The sequence below is a fragment of the Oncorhynchus clarkii genome, chromosome 6 (genome assembly GCF_045791955.1).
Source record: "Oncorhynchus clarkii lewisi isolate Uvic-CL-2024 chromosome 6, UVic_Ocla_1.0, whole genome shotgun sequence".
Classification (NCBI taxonomy): domain Eukaryota; kingdom Metazoa; phylum Chordata; class Actinopteri; order Salmoniformes; family Salmonidae; genus Oncorhynchus; species Oncorhynchus clarkii.
This window is the reverse complement of record NC_092152.1, coordinates 69506490-69521648: the sequence shown is the minus strand read 5'-3', so window position 1 is coordinate 69521648 and position 15159 is coordinate 69506490. Positions and strand designations below refer to the sequence as shown.

Sequence of the window (15159 nt, the reverse complement as noted above, 5' to 3'; positions counted from 1 at the left end):
GCGCCAGACAACATGACAGGGAAGATTTTTATTTACAGGACATTTTAAGAATTTCACGGACATCCATGTGCATTCAGATCCGACCTGGCATTTATGTGTCCTTAAAAACAGCTATAACAAATTACAAAAACACTATTCCTTGTGTTTCGATGTTGAGCATTTAGGCTACCTTCCTAAAATAATAATTGTCCTCATGGATCAGCTGTCAGAGATTTGAGTACTAAATAGATACTAAATATATATATATAGAGAGAGAAGCTTAGGCCTAACCCTAACTATGTCAGACGGCTACTGCGTCTGCTATACAGATATACAGTTGAAGTCGGAGTTTACATACACTTACGTTGGAGTCATTAAAACTCAACCACTCCACAAATGTCTTGTTAACAAACTATAGTTTTGGCAAGTCGGTTAGGACATCTACCTTGTGCATGACACATGTAATTTTTCCAACAATTGTTTCCAGAAAGATTTTTTCACTTATAATTCACTGTATCACAATTCCAGTGGGTCAGAAGTTTACATGCACTAAGTTGACTGTGCCTTTAAACAGCTTGGAAAAATCCAGAAAATGATGTCATGGCTTTAGAAGCTTCTGATAGGCTAATTGACATACAGTGCCTTGCGAAAGTATTCGGCCCCTTTGAACTTTGCGACCTTTTGCCACGTTTCAGGCTTCAAACATAAAGATATAAAACTGTATTTTTTTGTGAAGAATCAACAACAAGTGGGACACAATCATGAAGTGGAACGACATTTATTGGATATTTCAAAACTTTTTTAACAAATCAAAAACTGAAAAATTGGGCGTGCAAAATTATTCAGCCCCCTTAAGTTAATACTTTGTAGCGCCACCTTTTGCTGCGATTACAGCTGTAAGTCGTTTGGGGTATGTCTCTATCAGTTTTGCACATCGAGAGACTGACATTTTTTCCCATTCCTCCTTGCAAAACAGCTCGAGCTCAGTGAGGTTGGATGGAGAGCATTTGTGAACAGCAGTTTTCAGTTCTTTCCACAGATTCTCAATTGGATTCAGGTCTGGACTTTGACTTGGCCATTCTAACACCTGGATATGTTTATTTTTGAACCATTCCATTGTAGATTTTGCTTTATGTTTTGGATCATTGTCTTGTTGGAAGACAAATCTCCGTCCCAGTCTCAGGTCTTTTGCAGACTCCATCAGGTTTTCTTCCAGAATGGTCCTGTATTTGGCTCCATCCATCTTCCCATCAATTTTAACCATCTTCCCTGTCCCTGCTGAAGAAAAGCAGGCCCAAACCATGATGCTGCCACCACCATGTTTGACAGTGGGGATGGTGTGTTCAGCTGTGTTGCTTTTACGCCAAACATAACGTTTTGCATTGTTGCCAAAAAGTTCAATTTTGGTTTCATCTGACCAGAGCACCTTCTTCCACATGTTTGGTGTGTCTCCCAGGTGGCTTGTGGCAAACTTTAAACGACACTTTTTATGGATATCTTCAAGAAATGGCTTTCTTCTTGCCACTCTTCCATAAAGACCAGATTTGTGCAATATACGACTGATTGTTGTCCTATGGACAGAGTCTCCCACCTCAGCTGTAGATCTCTGCAGTTCATCCAGAGTGATCATGGGCCTCTTGGCTGCATCTCTGATCAGTCTTCTCCTTGTATGGGCTGAAAGTTTAGAGGGACGGCCAGGTCTTGGTAGATTTGCAGTGGTCTGATACTCCTTCCATTTCAATATTATCACTTGCACAGTGCTCCTTGGGATGTTTAAAGCTTGGGAAATCTTTTTGTATCCAAATCTGGCTTTAAACTTCTTCACAAGAGTATCTCGGACCTGCCTGGTGTGTTCCTTGTTCTTCATGATGCTCTCTGCGCTTTTGACGGACCTCTGAGACTATCACAGTGCAGGTGCATTTATACGGAGACTTGATTACACACAGGTGGATTGTATTTATCATCATTAGTCATTTAGGTCAACATTGGATCATTCAGAGATCCTCACTGAACTTCTGGAGAGAGTTTGCTGCACTGAAAGTAAAGGGGCTGAATAATTTTGCACGCCCAATTTTTCAGTTTTTGATTTGTTAAAAAAGTTTGAAATATCCAATAAATGTTGTTCCACTTCATGATTGTGTCCCACTTGTTGTTGATTCTTCACAAAAAAATACAGTTTTATATCTTTATGTTTGAAGCCTGAAATGTGGCAAAAGGTTGCAAAGTTCAAGGGGGCCGAATACTTTCGCAAGGCACTGTAATTTGAGTCAATTGGAGGTGTACCTGTGGATGTGTTTCAAGGCCTACCTTCAAACTGAGTTCCTCTTTGCTTGACATTAGAAAATCAAAAGAAATCAGCCAAGATGTCATAAAAAAAATGTAGACCTCCACAAGTCTGGTTCATCCTTGGGAGCAATTTCCAAATGCCTGAAGGTACCACATCTATCTGTACAACCAATAGTACACAAGTATAAACACCATGGGACCACGCAGCCATCATACCGCTCAGGAAGGAGACGCATTCTGTCTCCTAGAGATGAACGTACTTTGGTGCGAAAAGTGCAAATCAATCCCAAAACAACAGCAAAGGACCTTGTGAAGATGCTGGAGGAAAAAGGTACAAAAGTATCTATATCCACAGTAAAACAAGTCCAATATCGACATAACCTGAAAGACCGCTCAGCAAGGAAGAAGCCACAGCTCCAAAACCACCATGGTGCTGGAGAACAAGTCCACGGGACAGAGGTTTTGGAGGTCGAAAGTGTGTGGGCGGGGATGGAGAGGATGGTGTGTGTGCACACATATACGCGCGTGTGTGTGTGTGTGTACTGTACATGCATGATTGTGTGTGTGTGTGTGCGTAAATGTCTGTGTATGTATAAAGTGGGACTCCAGGAGGCATTGTGAAAAAGCAGGCAGGGAGGCAGCCCAGGAAAGGGAGAATTCACAGGTTTGTCTCAGAGAGAACACAGACCAAATGAGTCACTCTGTCAGCAGACAAAGTCAATGCACTTACCTCGGAGAATAACAGGAGATGGTATTTCCCCCAACACAACATGATAGTCTGCAGGCAGAAAGGCGTTTATGAATGACTCTATCAAAACACCAACTAGCCCACCGACCACTTTCAATTAAAACACCAAAGTCACTGTGTGGTTATACAGACATGATCAAAGACACCTCTGTGTATTATCAATCTCTATCTAATGATCGGGAAAGAGAGTGCCTAAGCACATGCATGAGTGCGTATGTGTGTGTGCAAGCTTTAACGTGCACATGTGTGTGTGTACTGTGTGAACTGTAACTCTCTCTGCGTACAGTATGTGTGTGTCTGTGGTTAATGTGCTCAATTTCACTCATACCACATATCAAAGTGATGGCTGGTGGATACCACATAAGAGAGGAGATATAAACAGATAATTGTTGAGATCAAATAGTTCTTCCCCAGGCTAGGCAGTAGACAGGCTAGGCAGTAGACAGGCTAGGCAGTAGATGGGCTATGCAGTAGACAGGCTAGGCAGTAGACAGGCTAGGCAGTAGACGGGCTAGGCAGTAGACAGGCTAGGCAGTGGACAGGCTAGGCAGTAGACAGGATATACAGTAGACAGGATATACAGTAGACAGGCTAGGCAATAGACAGGCTAGGCAGTAGACAGGCTAGGCGGTAGACAGGATATACAGTAGACAGGATATACAGTAGACAGGCTAGGCAATAGACAGGCTAGGCAGTACACAGTATATACAGTAGACAGGATATATAGTAAACAGGCAGTGCAATAGACAGGCTAGGCAATAGACAGGCTAGGCAGTAGACAGGCTAGGCAGTAGACAGGATATACAGTAGACAGGCTAGGCAATAGACAGGCTAGGCAGTGGACAGGCTAGGCAGTAGACAGGATATACAGTAGACAGGCTAGGCAATAGACAGGCTAGGCAGTGGACAGGCTAGGCAGTAGACAGGCTAGACAGTAGACAGGCTAGGCAGTGGACAGGCTAGGCAATAGACATGATAGACAGTAGACAGGCTAAGCAATAGACAGGCTAGGCAGTAGATAGGCTAGACAGTAGACAGGCTAGGCAATATACATGATAGACAGTAGAGAGGCTAGACAATATACAGGCTAGACAGTGGACAGGCTAGGCAGTAGAGAGGCTAGACAATAGACAGGCTAGGCAGTGGACAGGCTAGGTGGTAGACAGGCTAGGTGGTAGACAGGCTAGACAGTAGACAGTAGACAGGCAAAGCAGTAGAGAGGCTAGACAATAGACAGGGTAGACAATATACAGACTATGCTGTAGACAGGCTAGGCAGTAGACAGGCTAATCAGTAGAGAGGCTAGACAATAGACAGGGTAGACAATAGACAGGATATGCAGTAGATAGGCTAGGCAGTAGACAGGCTAAGCAATGGACAGGCTAGGCAATGGACATTCTAGACAGTAGACAGGCTAGACAATAGACATGCTAGACAGTAGACAGGCTAGGCAGTAGACAGGCTTTAATGTGGAGTGGTTGTAAATCAGCTGACCTCAGGTCAGAGCTTGGTCTTTAAAAGCAGTCCAAATGGACCAGATTGAGAAACACATGGATGAGGAATGGCATTGATGAGAGTTCTGTGTCACTGTCTTGGCGGAGGGCCAGGGAGTAGTGTAAATTGTGTAGTGTAACTCTGACAGGGCTGAAAGAGCACTGTCGGTCTGACAGGCTGTACCTTCCTCTATATCTGGGGCGGCAGGGTAGCCTAGTGGTTAGAGCATTGGACCGATAGGTTGCAAGTTCAAATCCCAGAGCTGACAAGGTACAAATCTGTCGTTCTGCCCCTGAACAGGCAGTTAACCCACTGTTCCTAGGCTGTCATTGAAAATAAGAATTTGTTCTTAACTCACTTGCCTAGTTAAATAAAGATTAAAAAAATAAAAATCTGACTCTGTCCCTTTCCTCCCCTCCTGGGTAGCTTCCCACACAATAACCATAGTGAAGTAAATGACTCTGAGTTTACACTTCACTATTTAATCACCCTCTCAATTCCTTCTAATCTTTCTCTCTACCAGCCTAACAGAAATGCAAACAGAGGTCAATATTAGGGTTAGCCAAGCACATTCAGACTTCTATAACCCAGCTTACAAAGGCCTCTAACTAACGGTGCAGTAGGAAACTCTCTCAGTTCTCTTTCAGTTCTCTCTTTCCTCTTCCTTTCCTCTCTTTCCATATCGCCTCCCCTTTTCTTAGTTGAAACCCATTCTGTAAGATAAAACAAATCTTTCTCCCCCCTCTTTCTCTCCCTCTGTCTCTCTCTTTCTCTTGCTCTCTCTCTTTGTCCGTGGAACATACTCCCCCTGTAGCTGATCTGCTGTGTGTGTGTGTGACAGTCTATTAATGATGGGGCGGCAGCTCCCCAGACAGCTTTATAACAGTAATATCTCTCTCTCTCCACCACTACCAAATTGTTCTGGGGAAGAAATAGGAACTAATCTTGCCACTGCCATCACAGTACAAACTTAGCCACACAAAGCCAGGAATCCAATCTTACCTTCTACACTTGAAATAACTCTGTGTGCTATATATTGTATTAATCTCTGTGCACTTTTCTATTGTCAGTGTAATACCTCAGACAATGGACTTTTTGTTTCTTTAGGAGTATTTATCTAATATTTGATTAGATGGAAAAAAGGGAGGGGAAAAATGTTGCATAGAGAAAATGTTATTACATAAATGGACTACGCAAGACAAAGACATGCGTATTATCATAATTAAAAGTGAAACGGAACATATGGTGAGGGAAAGGAGCTGCACGTAAACAATCCCAGTGAAAGCCTCTAAGTGAACGGAAAAGCAGGAAAGGCTCATTTTTCAACCCGGGATGGAAGGAAGCACTGATGGAGCCAGTGACTCCCAGAGCACAGGGAGACTCACTAACCTACACTTCTCTGTAACCTTCCCCTCTCTTACCCTCCCCTCTCCTCTCCTCTCCTCTTCTCTCCTTTTTTCTCCTCTCCTCTTCTCTTCTCCTCTCTTCTCTTCTCTTCACCCCTTTCCTCTCCTCCCTCTCCTCTTCTCTTCTCCTCTCTTCTCTTCTCTTCTCTTCTCTTCTCTTCTCTTCTCTTCTCTTCACTCCTTTCCTCTCCTCCCTCTCCTCTCCTCTCCTCTTTACTCCTTTTCTCTTCTCTTCTCTTCTCTTCTCTTCTCTTCTCTTCTCTTCACTCCTTTCCTCTCCTCTCCTCTCCTCTCCTTTTCTCTTCTCTTCTCTTCTCTTCTCTTCACTCCTTTCCTCTCCTCCCTCTCCTCTCCTTTTCTCTCCTCTCCTCTCCTCTAATCTCCTCTCCTCTCCTCTCGTCTCCTGTCCTCTCCTCTCCTCTCCTCTCCTCTCCTCTCCTCTCCTATCCTCTCCTTTTCTCTTCTCTTCTCTTCTCTTCTCTTCTCTTTTCTTCTCTTCTCTTCTCTTCTCTTCTCTTCACTCCTTTCCTTTCCCCTCCTCTCCTTTTCTCTTCTCTTCTCTTCTCTTCTCTTCTCTTCTCTTCACTCCTTTCCTCTCCTCTCCTCCCCTCTCCTCTCCTTTCTCTTCTCTTTTCTTCACTCCTCTTCTCTCCCCTTCTCTTCTCTCCCTCCATCCCTCTGTCCACTTCTTTCCCTGGTCCCTGGGTTATGTGTGTCCAGGAATAGCTGCCACGTGGGCCCCGCAGCGCTGGGATCTGTTCCCTAAGCAGGAAGCTGTTATATGGTTACAGTTATTTCTGTTGTCTGTCTGGGGATAGTTTTTACTGTGCTCCGGAGGATCAATAATTGTCATAAAAAGCCTGCATCACCCCGTGCCCTCTGCGAGTGGGACGGCCGAGTTGTTGTGTGTAGGTTAGGATGGTGTGTGTGTTTGTGGGGATGTGTTTGGTGTAGGAGGGTGTATGTGTGTAGGTTTGGCTAGTGTATTGGGAAGGGTGGTGTTTCTAGCACATAAAAGAAGCAGATATTTCCTGATTTCCCCCTTCCCCGCTGACAAGTTGTCTCAAAACATGCCATGCTTTGTGTATCATGTGTATTTGTGTATATTGTAGGCTCTTCCTTCTGCTATAGGCCATGACCTGTCTATGTCTCCTTGTCACTCCTCTAGCTCTTCTCTGTTGTTCCTTCAGTCTGCTTCTCTATCGCCACCATCTGTATCTTTTTTCTGTCTATGTCTCTCTGTCATTGTCTGTCCTGTAGTTTCATGCTCCTGCCTCTCAATGTCCTGTCTCGGCCTGTCCTGTATTTATCCTATATGCTGTCAGTATGTCTATCTATCCCTTAGTCTGTATGTATGTATGTATGTATGTATGTATGTATGTATGTATGTATGTATGTATGTATGTATGTCTATCCTATAAGCTGTATGTATGTCTTTCCTATAGTCTGTCTGTCTGTCTGTCTGTCTGTCTGTCTGTCTGTCTGTCTGTCTGTCTGTCTGTCTGTCTGTCTGTCTGTCTGTCTGTCTGTCTGTCTGTCTGTCTGTCTGTCTGTCTGTCTGTCTGTCTATCTGTCTGTCTGTCTGTCTGTAAGTATGTATGTATGTACAGTATATCACAAAAGTGAGTACACCCCTCACATTTTTGTAAATATTTGAGCTTATCTTTTCATGTGACAACACTGAAGAAATGACACTTTGCTACAATGTAAAGTAGTGAGTGTACAGCTTGTATAACAGTGTAAATTCACACCTGAGACCTTGTAACACTAACGAGTCACAAGACGAGTCACATGACACCGGGGAGGGAAAATGGCTAATTGGGCCCAATTTGGACATTTTCACTTTGGGGTGTACTCACTTTTGTTGCCAGCGGTTTAGACATTAATGGCTGTGTGTTGAGTCATTTTAAGGGGACAGCAAATTTACAAGCTGTACACTCACTACTTTACATTGTAGCAAAGTGTCATTCCTTCAGTGTTGTCACATGAAAAGATATACTCAAATATTTACAAAAATGTGAGGGGTGTACTCACTTGTGTGATATACTGTATGTCTGTCCTGTAGGCTGTCTGTGTGTATGCCTATCCTATGGGCTGTCTGTGTGTATGTCTGTCCTGTAGGCTGTCTGTGTGTATGTCTATCCTATAGGCTGTCTGTGTGTATGTCTGTCCTGTAGGCTGTCTGTGTGCATGTCACATTGGCCTGTAGCTGCAGGCAGCCCTGGGACGCCCCAGAGGAGGCCCAACAACGCATAGCGTGGCATGGTGGTGAGTGGAAGCACACTTACAGCTAATTGGTTCCTGTGTTAGTGGCATCCCAAGCCCATCTCAGCACAGCTCTTCTCTTTTAGTGAAATACAGTAGATCCTGAATGTTGCAAGTTACTCAATTAGTGGATTTCAAATACATCACAAAATCCAAAACAGGGTCAATTTTACCCAGACCAGATCTCTACAGGGATAATGCTACTGTACCGGTCATGCCCAATTCCTGTCCCATCCCGGCTTTATGACTGTGACCCCTCACCTGGCTGTAAAACGACCCTCAGGCAGAGCACTGTGCTGTACTTTACCTCTCTGTCTCTACTACTGCTCCCAACACTATACACACACACACACACTCCACCCCCAGCCCTGAGTAGAGGGTACAATGGTCAAGGTCAACCTCCTACTAACATGGTTCCTAATGACAGGGGAGGCAGTCCTTGGTCCAGGTAATCACAGCCGCTGGGCCTATGTGTGTGTCGTAAAGCGGTGCATCTGTAAAAGGGAAGGGGTCCCTCCCTGTGTGGCGGGGTTTTAGCCAGAGTGGTAGATGTGTTCTCTGGAGGTGTGTTTGACAGAGTGGTAGATGTGTTCTCTAGAGGTGTATTAGCCAGAGTGGTAGATGTGTTCTCTAGAGGTGTATTAGCCAGAGTGGTAGATGTGTTCTCTAGAGGGGTTTTAGCCAGAGTGGTAGATGTGTTCTCTAGAGGTGTGTTAGCCAGAGTGGTAGATGTGTTCTCTAGAGGGGTTTTAGCCAGAGTGGTAGATGTGTTCTCTAGAGGTGTGTTAGCCAGAGAGGTAGATGTGTTCTCTAGAGGGGTTTTAGCCAGAGTGGTAGATGTGTTCTCTAGAGGGTTTTAGCCTGAGTGGTAGATGTGTTCTCTGGAGGTGTGTTAGCCAGAGTGGTAGATGTGTTCTCTGGAGGTGTGTTTGCCAGAGTGGTAGATGTGTTCTCTGGAGGTGTTTGCCAGAGTGGTAGATGTGTTCTCTAGAGGTGTGTTAGCCAGAGTGGTAGATGTGTTCTCTAGAGGTGTGTTAGCCAGAGTGGTAGATGTGTTCTCTAGAGGTGTATTAGCCAGAGTGGTAGATGTGTTCTCTAGAGGTGTGTTAGCCAGAGTGGTAGATGTGTTCTCTAGAGGTGTGTTAGCCAGAGTGGTAGATGTGTTCTCTAGAGGTGTATTAGCCAGAGAGGTAGATGTGTTCTCTAGAGGTGTGTTAGCCAGAGTGGTAGATGTGTTCTCTGGAGGTGTGTTTGCCAGAGTGGTAGATGTGTTCTCTGGAGGTGTGTTAGCCAGAGTGGTAGATGTGTTCTCTGGAGGTGTGTTTGCCAGAGTGGTAGATGTGTTCTCTAGAGGTGTGTTAGCCAGAGTGGTAGATGTGTTCTCTGGAGGTGTGTTTGCCAGAGTGGTAGATGTGTTCTCTAGAGGGGTTTTAGCCTGAGTGATAGATGTGTTCTCTGGAGGTGTGTTAGCCAGAGTGGTAGATGTGTTCTCTGGAGGTGTGTTAGCCAGAGTGGTAGATGTGTTCTCTAGAGGTGTGTTAGCCAGAGTGGTAAATGTGTTCTCTAGAGGTGTATTAGCCAGAGTGGTAGATGTGTTCTCTAGAGGTGTATTAGCCAGAGTGGTAGATGTGTTCTCTAGAGGTGTGTTTGCCAGAGTGGTAGATGTGTTCTCTGGAGGTGTGTTAGCCAGAGTGGTAGATGTGTTCTCTGGAGGTGTGTTTGCCAGAGTGGTAGATGTGTTCTCTAGAGGTGTGTTAGCCAGAGTGGTAGATGTGTTCTCTGGAGGTGTGTTTGCCAGAGTGGTAGATGTGTTCTCTAGAGGGGTTTTAGCCTGAGTGGTAGATGTGTTCTCTGGAGGTGTGTTAGCCAGAGTGGTAGATGTGTTCTCTGGAGGTGTGTTAGCCAGAGTGGTAGATGTGTTCTCTAGAGGTGTGTTAGCCAGAGTGGTAGATGTGTTCTCTAGAGGTGTATTAGCCAGAGTGGTGGAAGTGTTCTCTAGAGGTGTGTTAGCCAGAGTGGTAGATGTGTTCTCTAGAGGTGTATTAGCCAGAGTGGTAGATGTGTTCTCTAGAGGTGTATTAGCCAGAGTGGTAGATGTGTTCTCTAGAGGTGTGTTAGCCAGAGTGGTAGATGTGTTCTCTGGAGGTGTGTTTGCCAGAGTGGTAGATGTGTTCTCTGGAGGTGTGTTAGCCAGAGTGGTAGATGTGTTCTCTGGAGGTGTGTTTGCCAGAGTGGTAGATGTGTTCTCTAGAGGTGTGTTAGCCAGAGTGGTAGATGTGTTCTCTGGAGGTGTGTTTGCCAGAGTGGTAGATGTGTTCTCTAGAGGGGTTTTAGCCTGAGTGGTAGATGTGTTCTCTGGAGGTGTGTTAGCCAGAGTGGTAGATGTGTTCTCTGGAGGTGTGTTAGCCAGAGTGGTAGATGTGTTCTCTGGAGGTGTTAGCCAGAGTGGTAGATGTGTTCTCTGGAGGTGTGTTTGCCAGAGTGGTAGATGTGTTCTCTGGAGGTGTTTGCCAGAGTGGTAGATGTGTTCTCTGGAGGTGTTTGCCAGAGTGGTAGATGTGTTCTCTGGAGGTGTTAGCCAGAGTGGTAGATGTGTTCTCTAGAGGTGTATTAGCCAGAGTGGTAGATGTGTTCTCTGGAGTTGTGTTTGCCAGAGTGGTAGATGTGTTCTCTGGAGGTGTGTTAGCCAGAGTGGTAGATGTGTTCTCTGGAGGTGTGTTTGACAGAGTGGTAGATGTGTTCTCTAGAGGTGTGTTAGCCAGAGTGGTAGATGTGTTCTCTGGAGGTGAGTTTGCCAGAGTGGTAGATGTGTTCCCTAGAGGGGTTTTAGCCTGAGTGGTAGATGTGTTCTCTGGAGATGTGTTAGCCAGAGTGGTAGATGTGTTCTCTGGAGGTGTGTTTGACAGAGTGGTAGATGTGTTCTCTAGAGGTGTGTTAGCCAGAGTGGTAGATGTGTTCTCTGGAGGTGAGTTTGCCAGAGTGGTAGATGTGTTCCCTAGAGGGGTTTTAGCCTGAGTGGTAGATGTGTTCTCTGGAGATGTGTTAGCCAGAGTGGTAGATGTGTTCTCTGGAGGTGTTTGCCAGAGTGGTAGATGTGTTCTCTAGAGGTGTATTAGCCAGAGTGGTAGATGTGTTCTCTGGAGGTGTGTTAGCCAGAGTGGTAGATGTGTTCTCTGGAGGTGTGTTTGCCAGAGTGATAGATGTGTTCTCTGGAGGTGTTAGCCAAAGTGGTATATGTGTTCTCTGGAGGTGTTAGCCAGAGTGGTAGATGTGTTCTCTAGAGGTGTATTAGCCAGAGTGGTAGATGTGTTCTCTGGAGTTGTGTTAGCCAGAGTGGTAGATGTGTTCTCTAGAGGTGTGTTAGCCAGAGTGGTAGATGTGTTATCTGGAGGTGTGTTAGCCAGAGTGGTAGATGTGTTCTCTGGAGTTGTGTTAGCCAGAGTGGTAGATGTGTTCTCTAGAGGTGTGTTAGCCAGAGTGGTAGATGTGTTCTCTAGAGGTGTGTTAGCCAGAGTGGTAGATGTGTTATCTGGAGGTGTGTTAGCCAGAGTGGTAGATCTGTTCTCTAGAGGTGTGTTAGCCAAAGTGGTAGATGTGTTCTCTGGAGGTGTGTTAGCCAGAGTGGTGGACGTGTTCTGGATGATGGATGTGTTATGATGGTAGGAGATCTAATATCCACCAGTGTTTCATGGTAGCTAGTGGCATCTATGTTTAGAAGTAAATGCAGCTTATTTTAGTTACTTATATGTATATAGTCTATGTTGCTGAGTTCAGGTCTTACTGACTCCTGAGAAGGCGTTAAGTCTTCAGCCCCTCAACCCTCCCCCTCCCCACACCAGGCCACCACACGCCTTGCGTGACAGCTCTGACTAACCCTCCTCTCGTCACCTCGTCCCTGTGGTCCCCCTCCACCTCGGTGTCTCCAGTGTTGACCCCCTGTGTTAGCCTGCCAGCCCAGGCCAGGGCCCCACAATGGCCCCAAAACATTAAACATTCATGGGGGAGAGAGTGAAGGCGAAAGCCAGGCTCCGAGTGTGGCCTGCATTGGCCTAAAGACTACCTGTAATACTACTCCTCTTCTCACACTCTCCACTCCTCCAATCAGTTAGACTAACTGTGTCTGAATGATGTCTGTTTCAATCAGAAACAACTGAATCTATTCAGATCAAGTGGAGGTTGATAAGTAGCTGCTTGCTGCGTCCTGACAATCACACACAGGACGACGTGACTTCCTGGAACTGGCTCTGTGTGTGTGAGCGAACGTAGACACGAGTGTGTGTGCATGAGTCCTGTAGCAGCACACGGCTGTGTGAGAGGATGTGGTGGGAGGTAGGAGAAGACAAGTTACATGTCTTTTATTATTGGTTACCTCTCCAAAACGCTCAGAGATGAGACCAATATCACCCTATCTCACAAAAGAGGTCTCGGTAGTGCAAATCAATTCTCCTCTTCCGGTTCTTCTCTTCTCTTTCAGACAAACACATACACACACACACACACCAATCGGAACTACTAGTGGTTAAAGTTCCTCTGTCAGCAGTCTCAACAACTGGTTGTTTAGGGGTCAGATTTGTTTGGGTTCAGTTCTTATACTCAGTGTTGACAAAGAGACCTTAAATTTATATAGCTCACACTTTACAAGTCTATCATCAACTGACTTACACAGAGAGTCATTCAACACAGCTAATTATTGCTGTACTTTTTGCACTTGAAGCACAGAGGAATGCTGTGTTACTGACTTTTAATGTTTGGGATTTATTTTCTAAAGGGCTTCTATATATCTGGATCAGCTGTCTCTGGGCTCATATTGCCTCCCTGCTCCCTGCTCCTAGCTGAAACCTTACATGTTTTATCCCTTTCATTAATTAAACTCAGTGTTAGTCAAATACCAGATCTCAGTTCAGGGCTAGCAGAATATCCGACAGAGAGAGAGTCAATAAAAACATATCAGCTGAGCGCCAAAGAGAATTGGGCCAAGGGAATGTATTCTCTTCTCACCCTGCCCCATAGCCCTCCCCATAGCCCTGCCCCATAGCCCTACCCCATAGCCCTGCCCCATAGCCCTGCCCCATAGAACTGCCCCATAGCCCTGCCCCATAGCCCTGCCCATAGCCCTGCCCCATAGCCCTCCCCATAGCCCTGCCCCATAGCCCTACCCGATAGCCCTACCCCATAGCCCTGCCCCATGGCCCTGCCCCATAGCCCTGCCCCATAGCCCTCTCCCATAGCCCTGCCCCATAGCCCTACCCCATAGCCCTGCCCCATAGCCCTCCCCCATAGCCCTGCCCCATAGCCCTATCCCATAGCCCTGCCCCATAGCCCTGCCCCATAGCCCTGCCCATAGCCCTGCCCCATAGCCCTACCCCATAGCCCTCCCCCATAGCCCTGCCCCATAGCCCTACCCCATAGCCCTGCCCCATAGCCCTACCCGATAGCCCTACCCCATAGCCCTGCCCCATAGCCCTACCCGATAGCCCTCCCCCATAGCCCTGCCCCATAGCCCTCCCCCATAGCCCTGCCCCATAGCCCTACCCCATAGCCCTCCCCCATAGCCCTACCCGATAGCCCTGCCCCATAGCCCTGCCCCATAGCCCTGTCCCATAGCCCTACCCCATAGCCCTGCCCCATAGCCCTGCCCCATAGTCCTACCCCATAGTCCTGCCCCCTAGCCCTGCCCCATAGCCCTACCCCATAGCCCTGCCCCATAGCCCTACCCCAGAGCCCTGCCCCATATCCCTACCCTATAGCTCTGCCCCATAGCCCTGCTCCATAGCCCTGCCCCATAGCCCGGCCCCATAGCCCTGCCCCATAGCCCTGCCCCATAGCACTACCCCATTGCCCTACCCCATAGCCCTACCCCATAGCCCTACCCCGTAACCCTGCCCCGTAGCCCTGCCCAATAGCCCTACCCCATAGTCCTGCCCCATAGCCCGTCTCCATAGCCCTACCCCATAGCCCTTCCCCATAGCCCTGCCCGATAGCCCGTCTCCATAGCGCTACCCCATAACCCTTCTCCATAGCCCTACCCCATAGCCCGTCTTCATAGCCCGTCTCCATAGCCCTACCCCATAGCCCGTCTCCATAGCCCTGCCCCATAGCCCTACCCCATAGCCCTGCCACATAGCCCTACCCCATAGCCCTGCCCCATAGCACTACCCCATAGCCCGTCTCCATAGCCCGTCTCCATAGCCCTACCCCATAGCCCGTCTCCATAGCACTACCCCATAGCCCGTCTCCATAGCCCGTCTCCATAGCCCTACCCCATAGCCCGTCTCCATAGCCCTACCCCATAGCCCGTCTCCATAGCCCGTCTCCATAGCCCGTCTCCATAGCCCTACCCCATAGCCCGTCTCCATAGCCCTACCCCATAGCCCGTCTCCATAGCCCTACCCCATAGCCCGTCTCCATAGTCCGTCTCCATAGCCCTACCCCATAGCCCGTCTCCATAGCACTACCCCATAGCCCATCTCCATAGCCCGTCTCCATAGCCCTACCCCATAGCCCTGCCCCATAGCCCTACCCCAGAGCCCTGCCCCATATCCCTACCCTATAGCTCTGCCCCATAGCCCTGCTCCATAGCCCTGCCCCATAGCCCGGCCCCATAGCCCTGCCCCATAGCCCTGCCCCATAGCACTACCCCATTGCCCTACCCCATAGCCCTACCCCATAGCCCTACCCCGTAACCCTGCCCCGTAGCCCTGCCCAATAGCCCTACCCCATAGTCCTGCCCCATAGCCCGTCTCCATAGCCCTACCCCATAGCCCTTCCCCATAGCCCTGCCCCATAGCCCGTCTCCATAGCGCTACCCCATAACCCTTCTCCATAGCCCTACCCCATAGCCCGTCTTCATAGACCGTCTCCATAGCCCTACCCCATAGCCCGTCTCCATAGCCCTGCCCCATAGCCCTACCCCATAGCCCTGCCACATAGCCCTACCCCATAGCCCTGCCCCATAGCCCTACCCCATAGCCCGTCTCCATT

General features: G+C 47.6%; 1 protein-coding gene across 1 annotated transcript; it reads right to left on the bottom strand.

Moving 5' to 3' along the window:
• Nucleotides 1–9070: 9070 nt before the first annotated feature.
• LOC139412434 (uncharacterized) lies at nt 9071–12165 on the bottom strand. Its single transcript, XM_071159225.1, has 4 exons — nt 12067–12165; nt 11402–11813; nt 10724–11245; nt 9071–10605 (listed from the first exon to the last, which is right to left on the bottom strand). The coding sequence occupies exons 1-4, from the start codon at nt 12163–12165 to the stop codon at nt 9071–9073; spliced, it is 2568 nt and encodes an 855-aa protein (XP_071015326.1).
• Between the last annotated feature and the right edge of the window lie 2994 nt (nt 12166–15159).

Coding starts and splice junctions, on each gene's coding strand:
- LOC139412434 (XM_071159225.1), bottom strand. CDS start 12,165: ATGTTTTGGGGCCATTGTGGGGCCCTGGCCTGGGCTGGCAGGCTAACA. Junction 11,814..12,066: donor AGGGGGACCACAGGGACGAG/GTGACGAGAGGA, acceptor TCCATCATCCAG/AACACGTCCACCACTCTGGC. Junction 11,246..11,401: donor AGAACACATATACCACTTTG/GCTAACACCTCC, acceptor AAACACCTCCAG/AGAACACATCTACCACTCTG.